The following is a 23,147-nucleotide window of genomic DNA, read 5'->3' as shown; positions in this document are numbered from 1 at the left end:
ACAATTAAAGCAGAATCATAATTTTAACAAATCTCCAGGAGATTCATAAGCACATTGAAGTTTGAGAAGCACTGCTGTATACAATGATCTCAAATCCTTTCCATTTTACTTCAGGAACTACTTTGTTCTTCCAGGAAGTGTTCCTGATAAAATATAGTTTTCTTAGGCAAATGTAAAAACAAGTTTACACTCTGACCCTGCTAAAGGGAAAGTCATAAACGTTTCTATATGCCAAGATTTAGGTTACAATGTTGTTACAAAAAAATGTAAATGGAAGTATATAGGTCATTGTGAAAATTTATAAACATCTTCAGGAATAAACAAGCCAAAGATAGAGACCAGAAAGAAAACATAAAGACTATAATATAGATGACAAATGACATAAATACAAAATTATGAATCTAATACAGTCATATAAGGTATTATCATAAACACTGGATGGTAACCAGCATCTTTCTTAACAAACATTCCTAAATGTATATAGTGTTGGATGTATATAATTATTCAGTGATAAGAGCTGACCCCATACAGAGCTCTGTTACATGCCAAATACTATGCTAAATATTTTACAAGCAGTCTCCTTTAGTTATTGCAGTAATTCCATAATAGAGTTGTTTTATTAGTCAAATATTACTATAATACAAACCATCCCTACCACTTATTGCCCTAAAATAATAATCACTTACATCATTCACATATGTGCTGGAAAGTTGTTGGTTGACTGATCTAGAAAACTGATTAGACTAAAAAATTGAGGTTTGAGAAGTAAAGCAATGTGCACACGTCTCAGAGATAGTACATGGCAAAAGTCAGGCACAAATCCTGAGCTGCTGCATCCAAACCCAGTCACTCTAAGCTACATTTCTCAACTATCAATGAATCAAATAAGACAACCCCCCCACTTTAGCCCTCTACCCATTTCTTCCTACTACACCCACCACTCCCATCCCCTACTTAGTAGCATCCTTGCTAGAAATACTAGTTATAATTATTCCCTTTTAGTTTCTATTGCAGGGAGGTAAGGTTGATTTTGGACTTCCCTCTTACATGATGGTTGCTTGCTTTCTTTTTTCCTCAGCTACAAAAATGTGAAAACCAATTGCCAGACCAGGCCTTCTTCCGCCTTCATAGAAAGTCTTCTAAATGTGTTTCTTTTGAATGTAAGAATAATCCTGGAGTGTTTATAGGAGTAAAGGATAACCACCTTGCTCTAATTAAAGTAGGGGACCCAACTGAGGATTCAAAGAGTATAGAGAATACCATATTTAAGCTCTCTTAAACTTCATGTGATTAAAAGCTGTGGAGCCTCGGTTGGGTAATCCAAATAACCAGTGCTGGAGAAATGTTGAGAGATAAAGAAAGAGCCAGACAATGTTTAAGAGAAATGAAGGGTACTTAGTATGCTATGGAATATTTTTCTTATTATTTGTAAAAATGTGTTTTTAATATATTCTGTCTGTTTTTTACTAACCTTTGTCTCACTACATATTCAAACGTGTATTGTTACATAGACCTCAGAAAATATACAACCTGACTTCTACTTTTTTCTACTTTCAGCCCAGAAAACTTGATATTTAGAGCTGATATCTTTGGGGAGAAGCAAGGGCCTTAATCCAAGTTTCATTTTAGACAGGGATCCATTTTAAAAAGCTACATAGAGACATAATTTTCCCTGGTTCCAAACAACAAATTCAAACCTTAGAGCTTTTGGGAAAAGACAATCAGATCTACTTAGATTGACCATTTCACAAGTGGAATAAAACACCAAATTTGTTTGAAGATGCCCCAAACCAAGACACCTGCTTGGCTCAGCTGGTTAAGCAGATGCCTTTGGCTTAAGTCATGAACCGGGGTTCCTGGGATCAAGATCAAGTCCTGCTTCAGACTTCCTGCTCAGCCAGGAGCCTGCTTCTCGCTTTGCCTGCCACTCCCCCTGCTTGTGCACTCACTCTCTCTTGCTCTCTCTCTCCCTCTCTGACAAATAAATAAATAAATATAATCTTTAAATAAAATGCCCAAAACTTCAGACACATTGATAGGTAGGCAGATAATATGAGAAAAGAGACAGGTAGTTGAAAAATTAAGAAAAATAAATGTAGTATTTGTAAAGTAAATAATTTTACATCTAATTATTTCATTTAAAAAATGCTGATTCTTATAGAATAAGGTAAATTTAGCAGGGCATTCTTATATTACAAAGTAAAATAAATTTTAGTTCAGACATATAATTGAAATCTTTGGGAATATCTAACAAACTAAGTACCATGGTGAGGCCACAAGTCCTTTAAACTACTAGAGCCTAGGTGGGACACATAATTAACATTGCAATATCAATAACTGACTATTCCTTATGTTTGTGTTATACAATGTCCTTCTGACATTATGCTCCAGGGATCTATGACCTGATATACATGTCACCCTGGACAAAATTTCTTCTAATCCTTTCTTCCCATGTGTACAGTGTTTTCCTTGTCTAGCTTCCTGATTAGCGTGCCTACTATAGAATGTTTTTATGACTTTTCTTCTTTCTTTTGACCAACTGTGCTCTTGATATACATTTTGTGATCCCTGAGCTTTATTCCATATTACCTAACCTCTGGATGGCAACATCTTTTTCTACTTTGTCTACCTGGTGTAGAATTTCACATAAGCGTAATGATGGCAATATTTTTTATTAAACACCTTTGCATTTTACACTACTAAGGTAGTAAAATTTATACTTGACTATATAATAAAATTTTTCAACCACTAAAGCAATATTTTTTGCTTACTTAAGGCTTCAAATTCTACTATAACTTTTTCATAGGTTTAATACTGACAATAAATGCTAAACTAAACAGTACCTATGAAATACAACTTTTTCTGAAAGTGTAGGCTTTTAAATTTCTAATTTGTTGAGATCTATTGGATAAAATGCTGGCAGAACATAAGATTAAAAAGGCTAAGAATTACTGTGTGAGGGTAAAAAACTGTAAACAACAATATATCTTTTATTACATTGTCAGTTTTATTATGGAGACAAAAATAAAGCAGAATATATATCATCTTTTCTGAAAAACACTAAGTGTTAATCATATTCAGCTGTATGATATACTTAATATACTTTAAAATAACCTATCTATTACATTGTTTAAGTTCTTGAATAAACTGTATTTTTAAAAAGTGTGTGAGGCCATAATGGTTTTATCATAAAATGACTATTGTGAAATTTTTATTTTTATTTTTTTAAAGATTTATTTATTTATTTGACTGAGATCACAAGTAGGCAGAAAGGCGGGCAGAGAGAGAGGAGGAAGCAGGAGGCTCCCCACTGAGCAGAGAGCCCATATGGTACTCGATCCCAGGACCCTGGGATCATGACCCGAGCCGAAGGCAGAGGCTTTAACCCACTGAGCCACCCAGGTGCCCCTATTCTGAAATTTTTAAGTCAAAATAAGCATAGCTTAATCCACTAATGTTACTATCTGGAGTAAGTCATTTGTCTGGTAATTCAAAACTAAGTAAGATATTCCAGAGAATATCTCCCAGAGCCCATCATAGGGGCCAGCACAAAGGACCTATTCAGCAACTTTTACCTGAGATCAAACAACCAAAATACACCTGCAAAAGAAAATTTAACCTGACTTCTGACTCAGCTAAGTATCTTTCAACCTGATTATTTCTGCTGTTCAATTTTCTTTTCCTAAAAATACTTTCTACCATCACTATGGTGATTTTTATTTGATTAAAATATACAAATGTGTGGTGGTCTTTTGCTATTCGTTTTTATGTGTTTTGTGTTATGTGTTTGATAATGTAGATTATTGGAAGGAATTTGGTCATTTCTTTTTTTCTGGAATAACAATTATGTTAAAACTTACTTTTCCCTCATTTTATTTATATTTGTTAAATTTTTATGTATTTATTAGATACCTTGAAATACGGTCAAGAAAATTTTATTTGAATGAGTAATGTGCCTTAGAATTGGAAAAGAACAGTAAAAATTGAGATTCCGGGGATTTTGAAAGAAAATTGCTAGTTATAATACAGTAACTTGGTTAAAGTCTAAAAAGATTAACTTATAACCCCCACATCTGCAAAACAAGTCAAAAAACAAAAACAATTTCAACCTTTGTGCTGCATGCCAAGAAATTGTATGATAGAGAAATCTTAAGCTAGGGTATCAGGTGGGAATTGAGCCAGGCTTGTCCCAAAATTCCTTTCCCCCATCGTACAGTGACCTGTACAGCCCAGAAATCTTGTCTTTTAGCACTGGTTTCTTAAACATATGCCATGTATATTGGACTTTGCTAAGTACCATGAAAGCACCAAACAAAACAAAACAAAACAAAACAAAAACCCAAGCTATGCTTCTTGTCCGCATAGAACTTGAAACTTGTACAATTTATGTATTAAAACTCCAACACCGCAGTACACAGTTGCACAAGGGTAAGAGACGTCAGTGTGAGTTTCTCATTAGAGAAAGAAATAGGACTGAAGACTCTATCCCCATACCCTAATACCCACCCTGATTGATTCCTATATCCATTCTCAAAATCATGTTAAATAGGTTCCCTGTGCAGGTGCCGGGCAAAATCAGTTCAATTCAACCAGGTCAATTCAGTTGCTCCAAATTCCTTAATACTCAGGGTTGGGATTAGGGGGCTTAGGAATCTGAGAAACAGATGCAAGAGATAAAAGTTAAAGCCAATTGGTAGAGTTACAATCAATGAGCTGCTTCCTGTTGAGATGCCAAGATGATGAAATATTTGTCCAAGTTCAATTGTAGTCTCTAGCCCATAGGATACTCCCATAAGAGGACACATGAATCACAATCTAGCATATTAAAAGCATAGGTTTGCCTCTTGCACTGTTAATGGGAATACAGACCGGTGCAGCCTCTCTGGAGAACAGTATGGAGGATTGTCAAAAATCAAAAAATAGAACTACCCTATGATCTAGCAATTGCACTAATCGGTATTTACCCAAAGGATACAAAAATGCAGATTCAAAGGGGTACATGTACCCCAATGTTTATAGCAGCATTATCAACAATAGCCAAACTATAGAGAGAGACTAAATGTCCATTGACTGACAAATAGATGAAGAAGATGTGGTATGTATGTATATATATATGTATATATACACATATATTGGATATATGTATATATAGGATATATATACACATATATAATATATGTGTATATAATATATACACATATATATGTATGTATACATATGTGGTGTGTGTGTGTGTATATATATATATATATATATATATATATACCACATCTTATATATAGGATATATATATATATATATGTATATATATATACATATACATAGTGATATTTTGATATATATGTATATCAAAATATTACTCAGCCATCAAAAAGTGATATCTTCCCATTTGTAACAATGTGGATGGAACTGAAGCATATTATGCTAAGTGAAATAAGTCAGAAAGACAAATAAATAACAGATGAACATATGGGAAGGGGGGGGAAGGAGAGAGGGAAAAATACCATAAAAGAGTCTTAATGATAGAGAACAAACTTAGAGTTGATGGAGGGAGGTGTGGGGAGGATGGGCTAATGGGTGATGGGTATTAAAGAGGGCATTGGGTGTTGTATGTAAATGATGAATCACTGAATTTTCCCCCTGAAACCAGTATTGCACTGTATGTTAACTAGAACTTAAATTAAAAATTTAAAATAAATAAAGAGGGGCGCCTGGGTGGCTCAGTGGTTAAGTCGCTGCCTTCGGCTCAGGTCATGATCTCAAGGTCCTGGGATCGAGTCCCGCATCGGGCTCTCTGCTCAGCAGGGAGCCTGCTTCCTCCTCTCTCTCTCTCTCTCTGCCTGCCTCTCTGCCTACTTGTGATTTCTCTCTGTCAAATAAACAAATAAAATAAATAAATAAATAAATAAATAAATAAAGAGATTATCCTGGTTGAAAAGAGTGAGTGAATGTAATCACAATGATCCTTTAAATGTGGAAAAAGAAGGCAGAAGAATCAGTCACATTATGATGTGAGAAACACTTGAACAGCCATCACTGGCTTGGAAGATGGAAAGGCACCATAAAACTAAAACTTGGGGACAACCTCTAGCAGTTGGAAAAAGCAAAAAATGAAAAAAAAAAAAAACTTCTCTAGAAATATATTAAAACATCTGCAACATATTCAGTTATGTTTTAAAATCTCTGTAATGTGATACTGATGAAGGAATGGACAGATAGGCAAATTGAATAGAAAAACATTAGGTAGTCTCAAATGCACGTGCAAATTTAGCATATGATAAATGTGACACCTCAGTTAAGTGTGGAAAAGTATAACTTTGTGATGCAGGTATGGGGTTAATTGGATATCCATAAGGGGAAAAGTAAAATTGCTGATACTAAGAGAAATCCCAAATGGGTTAGAGATCTAAATATAAGAAGTGAAACGATGGGAAAAAAATCAATAAAATCTTCTAATATCTGTTATTAGTAGAAGCTTTTGCTAACTATGACTCAAATTCCAGATGGGGTTAATCAAAATATTGTTAGACTGATTATATATTTTTAACTCAAGAGGTGTAAAATGTTATATGAGAAAAATAATTGCAGTTATACCATGAGTAGTTAATATGCTTAAAATATAGTTTCTAAAAATAGAGAAACAGTCAATAACCCTATAGAAAAAAATAAAACAAGATATGGGCAAGTCAAAGAAAAAAAGTGCAAATGGCCCTTATTCCAATCGTACTTCCAGAAATCACTTGTAAAGACACAATTTTATGTGTATACTACCCAAAGTGATCAACACATTTAAAGCAATCTTGACTAAAACATCAATAGCATTTTTTTTACAGAACTAGAAAAAACAATCCTAAAATTTATATGGAACCATAAAAGACCCCAAATAATCAAAGCAGTCTTGAAAAAGAAAAGCAAAGCTGGAGGCATCACAATTCCAGACTTCAGGTCATATTACAAAACTGTAAACAAAACAGCGTGGTAATGATACAAAAAGGGTACATAGATCAACAGAACAGAATAGAAAATCCATAAATAGACCCACAATTATATGGTCAATTAATCTTTGACAAAGAAGAAAGATTATCCAATGCATAAAAGACAGTTTCTTCAACAAATGGTGTTGGGAAAACTAGATAGCAGCATGCAAAAGAATGAAACTACTAACTTACACCATACACAAAAGTAAATTCAAAATGGATTAAAGACTTAAATGTGAGACCAGAAACCATAAAAATCTTAGAAAAGAGCACAGGCAGTAATTTCTCTGACACAGACCATAGCAACTTCTTTCTAGGTATGTCTCCTGGGGCAAGGGAAACAAAAGGAAAAAAAAAAAAAAAACTATTGGGACTTCAAAAGCTTTTGCACAGCAAAGAAAACAATCAACAAAACTAAAAGGCAAAAAATGGAATGGGAAAGGGTATTTATAAATGACATATCCAATAAAGGGTTAGTTTCCAAAATACATAAAGAACTTATCAAACTCAACTCCCCAAAATAAAATAATCCAATTAAAAATGAAAAGACATGAATATTTCTCCAAAAAGACATACGGAAGGCTAATAGACACATGAAAAGATGCTTATCATCACTTATCATCAGGGAAATATAAATCAAAACTACAATGAGATTGAGGAGTTCTTTATAGATCCTGGATATCAACCTTTTGTCTGTACTGTCATTTGCAAATATCTTCTCTCATTCCGTGGGTTGCCTCTTTGTTTTGTTGACTGTTTCCTTTGCTGTGCAGAAGCTTTTGATTTTGATGAACTCCCAAAAGTTTATTTTTGCTTTTGTTTCCTTTGCCTTTGGAGACATATCTTGAAAGAAGTTGCTGTGGCTGATATCGAAGAGATAACTGTCTATGTTCTCCTCTAGGATTCTGATGGATTCCTGCCTCACTTTGAGGTCTTTTATCCATTTTGAGTTTATCTTTGTGTATGGTGTAAGAGAATGGTCGAGTTTCATTCTTCTACATATAGCTGTCCAGCTTTCCCATTTAATGAAGAAACTGTCTTTTTTCCACTGTATATTTTTTCCTGTTTTGTCGAAGATTATTTGCCCATAGAGTTGAGGGACCATATCTGGGCTCTCTACTCTGTTCCACTGGTCTATGTGTCTGTTTTTATGCCAGCACCATGCTGTCTCAAACTCAACATACACAAAACAGACAATCATATCAAAAAATGGGCAGAAGATATGGACAGACACTTCTCCAATGAAGACATACAAATGGCTATCAGACACATGAAAAAATGTTCATCATCACTAGTCATCAGGGAGTTTCAAATTAAAACCACATTGAGATATCACCTTACACCAGTTAGAATGGCCAAAATTAGCAAGACAGGAAACAACATGTGTTGGAGAGGATGTGGAGAAAGGGAAACCCTCTTCCACTGTTGGTGGGAATGCAAGTTGGTGCAGCCTCTTTGGAGAAAGTGTGGAGATTCCTCAAGAAATTAAAAATAGAGCTTCTCTATAACCCTTCCATTGCACTCCTGGGTATATAGCCCAAAGATACAGATGTTGTGAAAAGAAGGGCCATCTATACCCCAATGTTTATAGCAGCAGTGGCCACGGTCACCAAATTGTGGAAAGAACCAAGATGCCCTTCAGCGGACAAATGGATAAGGAAGATGTGGTCCATATACGCTATGGAGTATTATGCCTCCATCAGAAAGGACGAATACCAAACTTTTGTAGCAACATGGACGGGACTGGAAGAGATTATGCTGAGTGAAATAAGTCAAGCAGAGAGAGGCAATTATCATATGGTTTCACTTATTTGTGGAGCATAACAAATAGCATGGCGGACATGGGGAGATAGAGAGGAGAAGGGAGTTGGGGAAAATTGGAAGGGGAGGTGAACCATGAGAGAATATGGACTCTGAAAAACAATCTGAGGGGTTTGAAGTGGCGGGGGGGTGGGAGGTTGGGGTACCAGGTGGTGGGTATTATAGAGGGCACGGGTTGCATGGAGCACTGGGTGTGGTGCAAAAACAATGAATACTGTTATGCTGAAAATAAATAAAAAATAAATAAAAAAAAAACTACAATGAGACACTTTACACCTGCAGAATGGTTAAAATCAACAACACAAGAAACAGCAGATGTTGGTGAGGATATGGAGACAGGAAAACTGTTGCGGTGTTAGTGGGAGTGAAAACTGGTGCAGCAACTCTGGAAAACTGTATGGAAGTGCATCAAAAAGTTAAAAATAGAACTACCCAGCAATCACAGTACTCGGTATTTACCCAAAGAATACGAAAACATTAATTCAAAGGGATTCATGTACCCCTATATTTATAACAGCATTATTTATAATGTCAAGATATGGAAGCAGCCTGAGCCTGAGTGTCCATCAATTGATTAATGAATAAAGAGGATGTGATACACACACACACGCACACACACACGGGAATATTATTCAATCATAAGAAAATAATGAAATCATGCCATTTGCAACATAGATGGAGCTAGAGAGTATAATGCCAAGTGCAATATGTCAGTCAGAGAAAGACAAATGCCATATGATTTCACTCATATGAAACAAAACAAAAGCAAAGGGGGAAAAAAGAAAAAGACACAAACCAAACCACAAAAAAAGAGACAAATATAGAGAAAAAATTGGTGGTTACTAGAAGGGAGGTGGTTGGAGGGATAGGTAAAACAGAAGATGGAGAGTAAGTAGTGCATTTGTCATGATGAGCACCAGGTGATTAAAATAAATACTTAAAAAATAAAAATGATAAATTTTAAAATAAAGATACATTTTAAATATAAAAAAAGATGTATTTTAACTGAAAACTGTTGGGGAAAAAAAACAACAATAAGGTTATAAAATCCAGGGACTATAAACATGGAATATTATACAACTGTATAAAGAATAAGGAATACAGGCACCTGGGTAGTTCAGCCAGGTGAGCATCTGACTCTTGATTTCAGCTCAGGTCATGATCTCAGGGTCATGGGATCAAGCCCATGTTGGGCTACATGCTTGCACATGGAGTCTGCTTCAGATTCTCTCCCTTCTGCTCTCTATCCTCCCCATTCACATGCACACACTATCTCTCTAAAGAGAGAAAAAAAGGAAGGAAGGAATGGAGAGAGAGAGAGAAGAGCTTCATGAAAAGGCCTTTAAAAAAAGAATGAGGGATATGTGCTACTATGGTGTCATCATAATGTATGCCTTAAAATAAAAATGGCAAGATGGCAAGATGACAAAACTATATGTTGTGTGCCACAAAAACAACAACAACAACAACAACAACAAAACCACTAAGTTTGAGGTACCTGGCTGACTCAGTTGGAAGAACCTGCAACTCTTGATCTCAGGATGGTGAATTTGAGCCCCATGCTGGGTATAGAGATTATATACATTCACACAGTACATATACACACACACACAAGAAAAAAAAAAAAACCTTAAATCTTCTTTATAAAAGAACATTAGTTTGGTTTACTGCTTACAGGCTCTGCAACTTCAGTAAATTATGTGACCCTGCTCAATCTCTCTATCCTCTGTAAAATGAGGAGGTATCAAATATTGCAGTTGTTTACCTTATATCTGTCACCACTATCCCTACTTTCTTATCAACAGAACCTCATTTTGTACTGGACACCAATATTCTGAACTTGAAATATACACCTTCCCAGAATCCTATGCAGTAGATATGGTAACCATTTGACGTTTTTCTGAACAATAAAATATAGGCAGGATAAGGGGTTGACAAAAGCTTTTGTAAAAGGGAGATATTCAATTAAAATGCCTTTTTTCAGTCTTACCCTACTTCCCTTCTTCCTACCTAGACATAGATATAAGGCTGAAAGTAGAACAGCCAACTTCTTTCCATGAGGCAATGAGCATGGAGAGAAAGGCCAATACTTTAAAAATGGTAGGAAGAAAATATGGAAGAACCCTAATGTGGTGAGCAATACTGATATTCTGCCCAAATACACTTAGATCCTTTTATACTGAATTATTTTATTACATTTCTGTATGTACACCTCTATAACCATTGCCACCACCACCTTCTACACACTTTCAATATCCAGCACTTGCAGCTCTTTTTACAAGGATTGTCTTTATGGTACTAATGTTGCTTTGCTGTCTTGCACAAGGAGATGAAAGTTTCTGTGAGTTTGCATTCCTTCATCAACCTCACAAAGCTTTTGCAAGTCCTTGTCTTGGATCAAACTATTCTGCCAATAATTCTCCTATAGGCTTCATGCTGCTCTGCCCAAATCCCTTAGCAGTCTCTCTTGGGGATAATTCTTTAGTAAATCACATGCTTATGAATCTCTAACTCAGGGTCCACATCTGAAGAATCCAATGCAAGACAGCAGGTGAGCTAGAGTTGGGTTTTCTGTTGAGTATGGCTTAAAGCAAACTTCAACCATAAAAAAGATGATAGTAACACCTGCTTCTGAGGACACTGATAAGAACTGCAGAAAGCAGTCAGTGAATGTTAGCTTTAAAAGGCAGGCAAATTTGACTTAATGTTAACTGAGAACAATTTTTCTTAGGTACAATTAGTACATAGAAAAACATAATCAAATTCCTCTACAACTTTTTTAAAGATTCATTTATTCATCTTAGAAAGAAGGAGAGAAAGTGCACAAGCATGAGTGGGAAGGCATAGGGAGAGGGAGAGAGAATTTCAAGCAGAATCCACACTTAAGTGAAGCCCACCATAGGGTTTGATCTTACAACCCTGAGATCAGGACCTAAGCTGAAACCAAGAGTCCGTTGATCAACCAAATGTGCCACCCTACTGCCCCCTTCTACAACTTTAATTGAAGTTACCCTGTAAAAGATGAAGGAGGGGAATCAGTATTAATAAGATCTGATGGGTATAGATATAATCCACTAAGGTCATAGGTGTTTATTTTATTGTACTTCTTTTTCTTTTTAATTTTTTTATTTTCAGCATAACAGTATTCATTGTTTTTTTGCACCACACCCAGTGCTCCATGCAATCTGTGCCCTCTCCAATACCCATCACCTGGTTCCCTCAACCTCCCACCCCCCGCCCCTTCAAACCCCTCAGATTGTTTTTCAGAGTCCATAGTCTCTCATGGTTCACCTCCCCTTCCAACATATTGTACTTCTAACCTACAAGTTACATACAGTCTTTCTAAAATATGGATGTTTATAATTAAAAATTTAATATTAAAAATGAAAAGGCTTATATTTCTTCAAAAGATAATGGATAAAATTAAAGAAGTTCCAGAATAATAAAAATGGGATAACTAAAAAAATTATGTAATAATTTATTAATATTAAGTAGTTCAGAAAAATAATAGATGAATCAATGAAAACAAAAGCTGTATATCAGAAAAACAATAATAAGGTTGATAAGACTTTAGCCAGACTGATTAGAAAAACAAAAAGAAATAACACAAATTACCAATATCAGTGATAAGAGAGTTGATATTATTATAGTGTATAAAGATATTAAAATGATGAAAAGGAGAATACCATAGACAATACTTCAGTAATTTTAGTGAAAAATAGAGAAATTCCTTAAAAGGCACCAAATATGATGACTCACTCAAGAGCAGGAGGGAAGAGCAAGATGGCAGAGGAGTGGGAGACTTAAATTTCATCTGGTTCCAGGAATTCAGCAAGACAGTTATCAAACCATTCTGAATACCTACAAACTCAACAGGAGATCCAAGAAAAGAATAATAGCAATTCCATGAGCAGAAAAGTGACCATTTCTGGAAGGTAGGATGTGTGGAGAAGTGAATCCCAGGTGATATTTGGAAAGATAGACTGAAGGAGGGAGGGAGATGGCTACTGGAAGGCAATAGAGATGCAGAGCACAAAATTCAAACTTTTAGAAGTGTGTTCCACGGAGAGACATCACTCCAGTGGCTAAGGGGTTGGGGTGGGGGGAGAGTGGAATCCTCACTGGGACAGTGTGGTCTAGGCATCCTCAGGGGGACAGGAAGACCAGGGGTGTCTGAGACTGACAGAGCACCCAAATATCAAGCAAGGCAACTGGCTGAAAAGATGAAGTCAAGGGGTGTGCTCCCACCTCGGGGATACTATAAAACATGATCCATGGCACAGTCAGGACACTGCTCTTCAAGCAGGGGCCCAAAAAGCAGCAGATCTGGGAAAACTCCCCTTCCTCCCCGAGGAAGAGCCACATAGGAGTGCACCACAGGGATCTGCTGGGTTTGAAACTCCAAATGGTGTCGTATACCAGAGATAGAAACACTTGGTCACAGGCCACGTGAGCACGGAGTGCTGCAAGACCAGGGAGACAGGAGTGATTGATTCCTTTTCTCTAAGGGCTCACTGAGGGCAGGAGGGCTAAGTTCTCAGCTCCTCCAGGGCCAGAGAGTGGAAAGCCACCATCTTCATTCTCATCCTCCAAAGCTATATGGAAAGCTTTCAAGGAACAAAAGCTACTGAGAACAAACCCAAGAAGATTGCTTAACCTGCCGCCTAGCAAGGACAGGGCAGTTCTACCTCAGGCAAAGACATTTAAGAATCATTGCAACAGGTCCCTCCCCCAGAATATCAGCAAGAATATCCAGCCAAGGGGCGCCTGGGTGGCTCAGTGGGTTGGGCTGCTGCCTTCGGCTCGGGTCATGATCTCAGGGTCCTGGGATCGAGCCCCGCATCGGGCTCTCTGCTCCGCAGGGAGCCTGCTTCCCTCTCTCTCTCTCTCTCTCTCCCTGCCTCTCTGCCTACTTGTGATCTCTGTCTGTCAAATAAATAAATAAAATCTTTAAAAAAAAAATATCCAGCCAAAACCAAATTTACCAATCAATGAGAATTGCAATATTCCAGCTCTAGGAGAATACAGCACATAGAATTCATGGCTTTTCCCCCCACAATTCTGTAGTCTTTCAACGTTAATTTTTAAAATTTTCATTTTTTTATTTTCTATTTTTCTTAAATTTTCTCCTTTCCTCTTTTAACCAATATCTTATCAATTCCTTTTTTTTTAATGTTTAAACTAAAATATAATGTATTATTAGCTCCAGGGGCACAGGTCTATGAATCACCAGGTTTAAACTTCACAGGACTCACCATACCACATACCTTCCCCCATGTCCATAACCCAACCACCCTCTCCCTACCCCCCCTACCCACAGCAACCCTGTTTGTTTTGTGAGATTAAGAGTCTCTTATGGTTTGTCTCCCTCCCAATCCCATTTTGTTTCATTTATTCCTTTCCTACCCCACAAACCCACCACATTGCCTCTCAACTTCCTCATATCAAGGTGATCATATGATAATTTTCTTTCTCTGATTAACTTATTTTCTCAGCATAACTTCTAGTTCCATCCATGTCAGCACAAATGGCAAGATTTCATTTCTTTTGATGGCTGCATAATATTCCATTGTATATATATACACACCACATCTTCGTTATCCATTCATCTGTTGATGGACATCTAGGTTATTTCCATAGTTTGGCTATTGTGGACTTTGCTGCTATAAACATTTGGTTGCACATGCCCCTTCTGATCACTACATTTGTATCTTTAGGGTAAATACCCAGTAGTGCAATTGCTGGGTCATAGGATAGCTCTATTTTCAACTTTTTGAGGAATCTTCATGCTGTTTTCCACAGTGGTTGCACAAGCTTGCATTCCCACCAACAGTGTAAGAGGGTTCCCCTTTCTCTGCATCCTCGCCAACATCTGTAATTCCCTGACTTGTTAATTTTAGCCATTCTGACTGGTGCGAGGTGGTATCTCATTGTGGTTTTGATTTGTATTTCCCTAATGCTGAGTAATGTGGAGCACTTTTACATGTGTCTGTTGGCCATCTAGATGTCTTCTTTGCAGAAATGTCTGTTCATGTCCACTGCCTATTTCTTGATTGGATTAATTTTTCTTTGGGTATTGAGTTTGATAAGTTCTTTATAGATTTTTGATACTAGCCCTTTATCAGATATGTTGTTTACAAATATTGTCTCCCATTCTGTCAGTTGTCTTTTGGCTTTGTTGATTGTTTCCTTTGCTGTGCAAAAGCTTTTGATCTTGATTAAGTCCCAATAGTTCACGTTTGCCCTAGCTTCCCTTGCCTTTGGCAATGTTCCTAGGAAGAAGTTGCTGTGGCTGAGGTCAAAGAGGTTGCTGCCTGTGTTCTCCTCAAGGATTTTGATGGATTCCTGTCTCACATTGAGGTCTTCCATCCATTGAGTCCATTTTTGTGAGTGGTGTAAGGAAATGGTCCAGTTTCATTTTTCTGCATGTGGCTGTCCAATTTTCCCAATACCATTAGTTGAAGAGACTGCCTTTTATCCATTGGACATTCTTTCCTGCTTTGTCAAAGATTAGTTGACCATAGATCCATTTATCTATATGTCTGTTTTTGTGCCAGTACCATACTGTCTTGATGATTACAGCTTTGTAATAGAGCTTGAAGTCTTCAATTGTGATGCCAACAACTTTGGCTTTCTTTTTCAACATTCCTCTTTTTTTTTTTTTTCGAACAGGTCTTTTCTGGTTCCATATAAATTTTAGGATTATTTGTTCCATTTCTTTGAAAGAAATGGATGATATTTTCATAGGGATTGCATTAAATGTGCAGATTGCTTTAGGAAGCATAGACATTTTCACAGTATTTGTTCTTCCAATCCATGAGCATGGAACATTTTCCCATTTCTTTGTGTCTTCCTCAATTTCTTTCAAGTACTTCATAGTTCTATGAATACATATTCTTTGCCTCTTTGGTTAGGTTTATTCCTAGGATTCTTATGGTTTTGGGTGCAATTGTAAATGGGTTTGACTCCTTAATTTCTTTTTCTTCTGTCTTGTTGTTGGTGTATAGAAATGCAACTGGCTGCTGTGCATTGATTTTATATCCTGACACTTTACTGAATCCCTGTACAGGTTCTAGCAGATTTGGAGTGGAGTCTTTTGGGTTTTCCACATAAAGTATCATACTATCTGCAAAGAGTGAGCGTTTGACTTCTTTGCAGATTTGGATCCCTTTAATTTCTTTTTGTTGTCTGATTGCTTAGGCTAGGACTTCTAGTACTATGTTGAATAACAGTAATGATAATGTACATCCCTTTCATGTTCCTGACCTTAGGGGAAAAGCTTTCAGTTTTTCCCCATTGAGAATGATATTCACTATGGGTTCTTCATAGATGGCTTTGATGATACTGAGGTATGTGCCCTCTATCCCTACACTTTGAAGAATTTTGATCAGGAAAGGATGTTGTACTTTGTCAAATGCTTTTTCAGAATCTATTGAGAGTATCATATCATTTTTGTTCTTTCTTTTATTAATGTATTGTATCACAATGATTAATTTGCAGATGTTGAACCAAACTTGCAGCCCAAGTATAAATCCCACTTGGTCATGGTGAATAATCCTTTAAATGTACCATTGGATCCTATTGGCTAGTATTTTGGTGAAAATTTTTGCATCCATGCTCAGGGATATTGGTCTGTAATTCTCTTTTTTGATGGGATCTTTGTCTGGTTTGGGGATCAAGATAATGCTGGCCTCATAAAATGAGTTTGGAAGTTTTTGTTCCATTTCTATTTTTTGGAACAGTTTCAGGAGAATAGGAATTAATTCTTTAAATGTTTGGTAAAATTCTTCTGGGAAGCCATCTGACTCTGGGCTCTTATTTGTTGGGAGATTTTTGATGACTGCTTCAATCTCCTTACTGGCTATGGGTCTGTTCAGTTTTTCTATTTCTTCCTGGTTCAGTTTTGCTGGTTTATATGTCTCTAGGAATGCATCCATTTCTTCCATATTGTCAAATTTGCTGGCGTATAGTTACTCATAATATGTTCTTATAATTGTTTGTATTTCTTTGGTGCTGGTTGTGATCTCTCCTCTTTCATTCATGATTTTATTTATTTGGATCCTTTCTCTTTTCTTTTTCATAAGTCTGGCCAGGGGCTTATCAATCTTATTAATTCTTTCAAAGAACCAGTTCCTAGTTTTGTTGATTTGTTCTACTGTTTTTGTTTTTTGGTTTTGTTGTTCTTTCTTCAGCTCCTTTAGGTGTAGGGTTAGGTTGTGTATTTGAGACCTTTCTTGTTTCTTGAGAAAGGCTTGTATCGCTATATACTTTCCTCTCAAGACCGCCTTTGCGGTGTCCCACAGATTTTGAGCAGTTTTGTTTTCATTTTATTTGTTTCCATGATTTTTTTAATTAAATTTATTTATTTTCAGCATAACAATATTCATTGTTTTTGCACCATACCCAGTGCTCCATGAAATCCGTGCCCTCTATAATACCCACCACCTGGTACCCCAACCTCCCACACCCCCAATTCGAACCCCTCAGATTGTTTTTCAGAGTCCATAGTCTCTCGTGGTTCACCTCCCCTTCCAATTTCCCCCAACTCCCTTCTCCTCTCTAACTCCCCATGTCCTCCATGCAATTTGTTATGCTCCACAAATAAGTGAAGCAGAGAGAGTCAATTATAATATGGTTTCACTTATTTGTTTCCATGAATTTTTAAAAATTCTTTAATTTCCTGGTTGACCCATTCATTCTTTAGTAGGATGCTGTTTAGCCTCTGTGTATTTGGGTTCTTTCCAAATTTCGTCTTGTAATTGAATTCTAGCTTCAGAGCATTGTGGTCTGAAAATATGCAAGGAATGATCCCAATCATTTGGTACCAGTCGAAACCTGATTTGTGACCTGGGATGTGATCTATTCTGGAGAATGTTCTATGTGCACATAGAGAAGAATGTATATCCTGTTGCTTTGTGATGGAATCCTCTGAATATATCTGTGATATCCATCTGGCCCAGTGTGTCATTTAAAGCCTTTAACTCCTTGTTGATCTTTTGCTTGGATGATCTGTCCCTTTCAGTGAGGGGGATTGTTAAAGTCCCCTAGTATTATTGCATTATTGTTGATGTGTTTCTCTGATTTTGTTATTAACTGGTTTATATAGTTGGCTGCTCCCATGTTAGGGGCATAGATATTTAAAATTGCTACATCTTCTTGTTGGACAGACCCTTTCAGTATGATATAGTGTCCTTCTTCATCTCTTATTACAGCCTTTGGCTTAAAATCTAATTTATCTAATATAAGGATTGCCACCCCAGCTTTCTTTTGATGTCCATTAGCATCGTAAATTTTTTTCCATCCCCTTACTTTAAATATGGAAGTGTCTTTGGGTCTAAAATGAGTTTCTTGTAGACAGCATATTGATGGGTTTTATTTTTTTTATCCATTCTGATACCCTGTGTCTTTTGATTGGGGTATTGAGCCCATTTACAGGGTAACTATTGAGAGATATGAACTTAGTGTCATTGTATTGCCTGTAAGGTGACTATTACTGTATATTGTCTCTGTTCCTTTCTGGTCTACACTTTTAGGCTCTCTTTTTGCTTAGAGGACCCCTTTCAGTATTTCCTGGAGAGCTGATTTGGTGTTTGAAAATTCTTTTAGTTTTTGTTTGTCCTGGAAGCTTTTTATCTCTCCTTCTATTTTCAATGATAGCCTAGCTGGGTCTAGTATTCTTGGATGCATACTTTTTTCATTTAGTGCTCTGAATATATCATGCCAGTTCTTTCTGGCCTGCCAGGTCTCTGTGGATAAGCCTGCTCCCAATCTAATATTCTTACCATTGTATGTCACAAATTTCTAGTCCTGGTCTGCTTTAAGATTTTCTCTTTGTCACTAAGACATGTAAGTTTTACTATTAGATGATATGGTGTGGACCTATTCTTATTGATTTTGAGGGCAGTTCTCTGCACCTCCTGGATTTTGATGCTTGTTCCTTTTGCCATATTAGGGAAATTCTCTACAATAACTTACTCCAATATACCTTCTGTTCCCCTCTCCCTTCTTCTGGAATCCCAATTATTCTAATGTTGTTTCTTCTTATGGTATCACCTATCTCTCGAATTCTCCCCTCGTAATCCAGTAATTGTTTGTCTCTTATTTGCTCAGCTTCTTTATTCTCTGTCATTTGGTCTTCTATATCACTCATTCTCTCTTCTGCTTCATTTATCCTGGCAGCAAGAGCCTCCATTTTTTATTGCACCTCATTAATAGCTTTTTTTTATTTCAGCTTGGTTAGATTTTATTTCTTTTATTTCTCCAGAAAGGGCTTTTATTTCTCCAGACACCTTTTCTCTAATATCTCCCATGCCTTTTTTTAGCCCAGCTAGCACCTTGAGAACCGTCATTCTGAACTCTAGATCTGACATATTACCAATGTCTGTGTTGATTAATTCCCTAGACTTTGGTACTGCCTCTTGTTCCTTTTTTTGTGATGAGTTTTTCCACCTTGTCATTTTATCCAGATAAGAATATATCAAAGAGAAAATACAATACTAAAAGGGGGAAAAAGAGCCCAGAAAAATGTGATTTAACTAAATCAGAGGAGATCCCAAATCATGTGGGGAAGAAAGAGAGTAAAAAGAAGTTCAAAAAAATTTTAAAAGAAAATCGGGGGGACAAGATGGCGGGGAAGTAGGAGAAGGCACCTTTTAAACCTGTACCCTAAAGTGAGCTGATTACCAAACAAAGAACTCTGATCACCCATGAAATCAGCCTGAGGTCAGAATTATACATGTCTGTATCTCTACAGGGGCAGAAGACACCAGTGGGCAGGTAAAGCAGAGTGGAAATGGCAGACTGATATCAGAAGATAAACAAAAGGGGAAGGGAGCCACCAGAGGCAACCGGTTGGAAAGTAATACCCCTAATAGGAGCAAGAGTGCCCTGCGTCTGGGGAACAGCATTAACTTGGAGACTGGTTGAAAGCACTTCAAAAGAGCAAAGGATCACTGGGGGGAAATTGTGGAAATCGGGGTGGCTAGGGACAGGGGCTTAAGTCCCCGGTCCCAGGACAGCCTCCCCTAGTGCTGAGCCAGAGAGAGTGTGGTGGAGAAACCAGGTCTTGGTCCCTAAGCTGCCAGCGCGCCCGAGAACACATGGGGTCCAGCTCCTGTGAGGGGCTGGAAGCCTCACCAGAGGACAGAACATGCAAGCCCTGCTATACAGCCTGAGATGCGCGTGCCCCTCATTCTCCCCTGAAAGAGGTACGCAAAGGCCCAGCCTGGTGCTTTCAGACCTGTGCCCCGTTCTCAGGGCATGAAACACGTGTGCGACCCACAGCCTCCCCTGAAAGAGATGCGCACAAGCTGGGCGCTCTTATACCCAGAAAGACCAGGCACTCCCAGCCTGGGCCAGCGGGAAAATCTCAGTGTGCAATCACTGCTTGGAACCTCTCTGGCAGTCTGGAGCTGCCCATACAGCCACTGCTGCCGTGGTTTTGGATACAAGCAAAAGATCCTGCGTCCCCAGGGACCACGACTTGGAACCTGCTCTGCCAGCGGCCAAGGGAGAACTTATATGGGTTATGCAGCCAGACTGAGGCTTCTCTCTGAGAGGGAGGTAGGAAGCAGTTTGTTTTCCTCTAAAACTACAAAAACCATCAAAAGTGGTCAAGGTGAGAGAAAAAAACAAACAAACAAACATAAAAACCGCCAGAGAACAGAAGCCTGAAAAAACCGGTTTCTTCAGAGCCCACTCCCTTGAAGGGGGGTGGGGGAACTTAACTCAGGGAACATCATTGACTGAAAACCCACGTGGCAGGCCCCTCCCCCAGAAAACCAACCAAGAAAGGAAAAAAAAAAAAGACTACAAGAGAACCACCACCACTACTTCATGGGACAACTTTTATTTTTAACTCATTCCCACTATTCTGGTTTTTTTTTTTCTTATATAGATAATTTTTTAACCTATTTACCACCACAGTGAGATGTCCAGTACATCAAATTCCATAATAACCTTCTAACCTGAACTTTTTGATACATACATCTGTGTTTTTCTTCTGGATTTCTATTTTTTGAATTTTTTTTAATTTTTAGTTTTTTATTTTTTATAAACATATAATATATTTTTATCCCCAGGGGTACATGTCTGTGAATCACCAGGTTTACACACTTCACAGCACTCCCAAAGCACATACCCTCCCCAATATCCATAACCCTACCCCCCTTCTCCAAGCCCCCTCCCCCTAGCAACCCTCAGTTTGTTTTGTGGGATTAAGAGTCACTTATGATTTGTGAATTTCTTTTTTTAATTTTAGTTTAGTTTAGTATAGTTTATTCCTTTTTATTTTTATTTTCTAATATTCATATAGAGTTAAACTTCAAAGTAATCCCCTTTCCCCAATCAATACTACCCCTATAGGTAAACCAATTTTTAATCCCCCTTTATCTTAGGAAAGTTGAGTCATTTAACAAAGATATCAAGATACACCCAGGAAGAATCAAAACAATCTTCCTTGCCCACACTGAGAATTTATAACCACTCTCCCATCTTTTTCTTCCACCACTGTTTCTGTGTTTTAGTGTTTGTCCTGAGTATATATATCTTACACTTGGGGTTCTTTTTGACGAGGTTCTTCCTTTATTTCCATATATATTTTTTTTCTCTTGTCATATACTTTTATCAATCTTTGTGCTGTCTGTTTTTGTGTGTATACTTCATAAATCTTACCTTGGGGCACATTTGGGCTGAACCTTCTCTTTCATCTTCCCTTTCTTTCTGATCTCTCTCTCTCTCATTTTCATTTTTTTTTCTTTTCTTTTGTTTCTTTTGTAGGGGTGGGGAATCCTGATTACTCAGAAGTGTTCCAAGGTGCACCATGGTCGATACATCCAGCTACATCTGTTCAGTCATCTCTCACCAAAATGACTAGGAGGAGAAATGCCCAACAGAAGGAAAAATACAGAGGAGGGACCTTCAGCAACAGAGCTTACAGCTATCAACACAGACAATATGTTGGAAAGAGAATTCAGGCTAACAATTATCCACGCAATAGCTAGGTTGGAGAAAGCCATGGATGACCAAATGGAATTGATTAGGGCTGAGCTGAAAGCAGCCAGAGAGGATGTTCAAAATGTTAGGGCAGAGTTAAAAGCTACCATGGCTCAGGTTCACAATGCTCTCAATGAGTTCCAATCTAATCTAAATTCTCTCAAAGCTAGGGTAACTGAGACAGGAAATAGAATTAGTGATCTGGAGGAAAAAAAGATAGAGAGAAAGGATCAGGAGGAAACCTGATTACAAAAACAGAATCAGGGAAATAAATGAGGCCATGAAATGTTCCAATGTCAGAATTTTTGGAATCCCTGAAGAAGAGGAGAAAGAAAGAAGTCTAGAAGATATAGTGGAACAAGTTCATGAAATTTTTCCCAATCTTGTGAATGGAACCAGTGTTCATGTACTAGAGGCTGAAAGGTATCCACCCAAAATTCTACATTCCAAAAAAACACCAAGGCACCTGATAGCCAAATTGAGGAATCATAATTGTAGGTATAATCTCTTGAAAGCCGCTAGGACAAAGAGGCTCTTTACCTACAGAGGAAAGACAATCAGAATAACGTCAGACTTGTCCACATAGACCTGGCAAGCCAGAAAGGGCTGGCAAGATATATTCAGGGCATTAAATGAGAAGAACATGCTACCAAGAATACTTTATCCAGGAAGACTAACATTCAAAATGATGGAGAGATAAAGAGTTTCCATGACCGGCAGGCTTAAAAGACTATGCAACCACCAAGCCCACACTGCAGGAAATATTAAGGGGGGTTCTATAAAAGAGGAAAAATACTAAGAATAGCATTGAACAGAAATAAAGAGACAATCTACAGAAAGAAAAGGCTTTAAAGGTAACACGATGTCAATAAAAACGTATCTATCAATAATCACTCTCAATGTGAATGGCCTAAATGCTCCCATAAAATGAAACAGGGTTGCAGATTGGATAAAACAACAGGACCCATCCATATGTTGTCTACAAGAGACCCATTTTGAACCTAAAGATACACTGAGACTGAAAGTAAGGGGATAGAGAAGCATCTTTCATGCCAATGGACCTCAAAAGAAGACTGGGGTAGCGATTCTCATATCAGATAAATTAGATTTTAAACTAAAGACTGTAGTCAGAGATACAGAAGGACACTCCATAATTCTTAAAGGGACTATCCACCAAGATGATCTAACAATTGTAAATATCTATGCCCCCAGGATGGGAGCAGCCAATTACATAAGAAAACTGTTAATCAAGATAAAGAGTCATATTGATATGAATACACTAATCGTAGGAGATCTTAACACGCCTCTCTCAGAAATAGACAGATCTTCAAAGCAGAAAATTAGTAAAGAAACAAG

The 23,147-nt window shown here is 37.4% G+C and overlaps 1 protein-coding gene across 2 annotated transcripts in view; it reads left to right on the top strand.

The window, feature by feature from the left end:
- IL33 (interleukin 33) overlaps positions 1-22,969 on the top strand; it is a 68,486-nt gene extending 45,517 nt beyond the window's left edge. The window contains exon 8 of one of the 2 annotated variants that reach the window (XM_059142298.1): positions 21,576-22,969. In XM_059142298.1, coding sequence (XP_058998281.1) covers positions 21,576-21,668 — 93 coding nt within the window. In that variant the 3' untranslated portion in view covers positions 21,669-22,969. Of the gene's footprint in view, positions 1-1,078; positions 3,743-21,575 lie in introns of those variants that run through there. The other variant, XM_059142297.1, reaches the window with a different exon arrangement.
- The last annotated feature ends 178 nt before the right edge of the window (positions 22,970-23,147 follow it).

This window comes from Mustela lutreola, chromosome 12 (genome assembly GCF_030435805.1).
Source record: "Mustela lutreola isolate mMusLut2 chromosome 12, mMusLut2.pri, whole genome shotgun sequence".
Taxonomy (NCBI): Eukaryota; Metazoa; Chordata; class Mammalia; order Carnivora; family Mustelidae; genus Mustela; species Mustela lutreola.
Note: the sequence above shows the minus strand (reverse complement) of the source record. Positions and strands in the feature narration are given on the sequence as shown.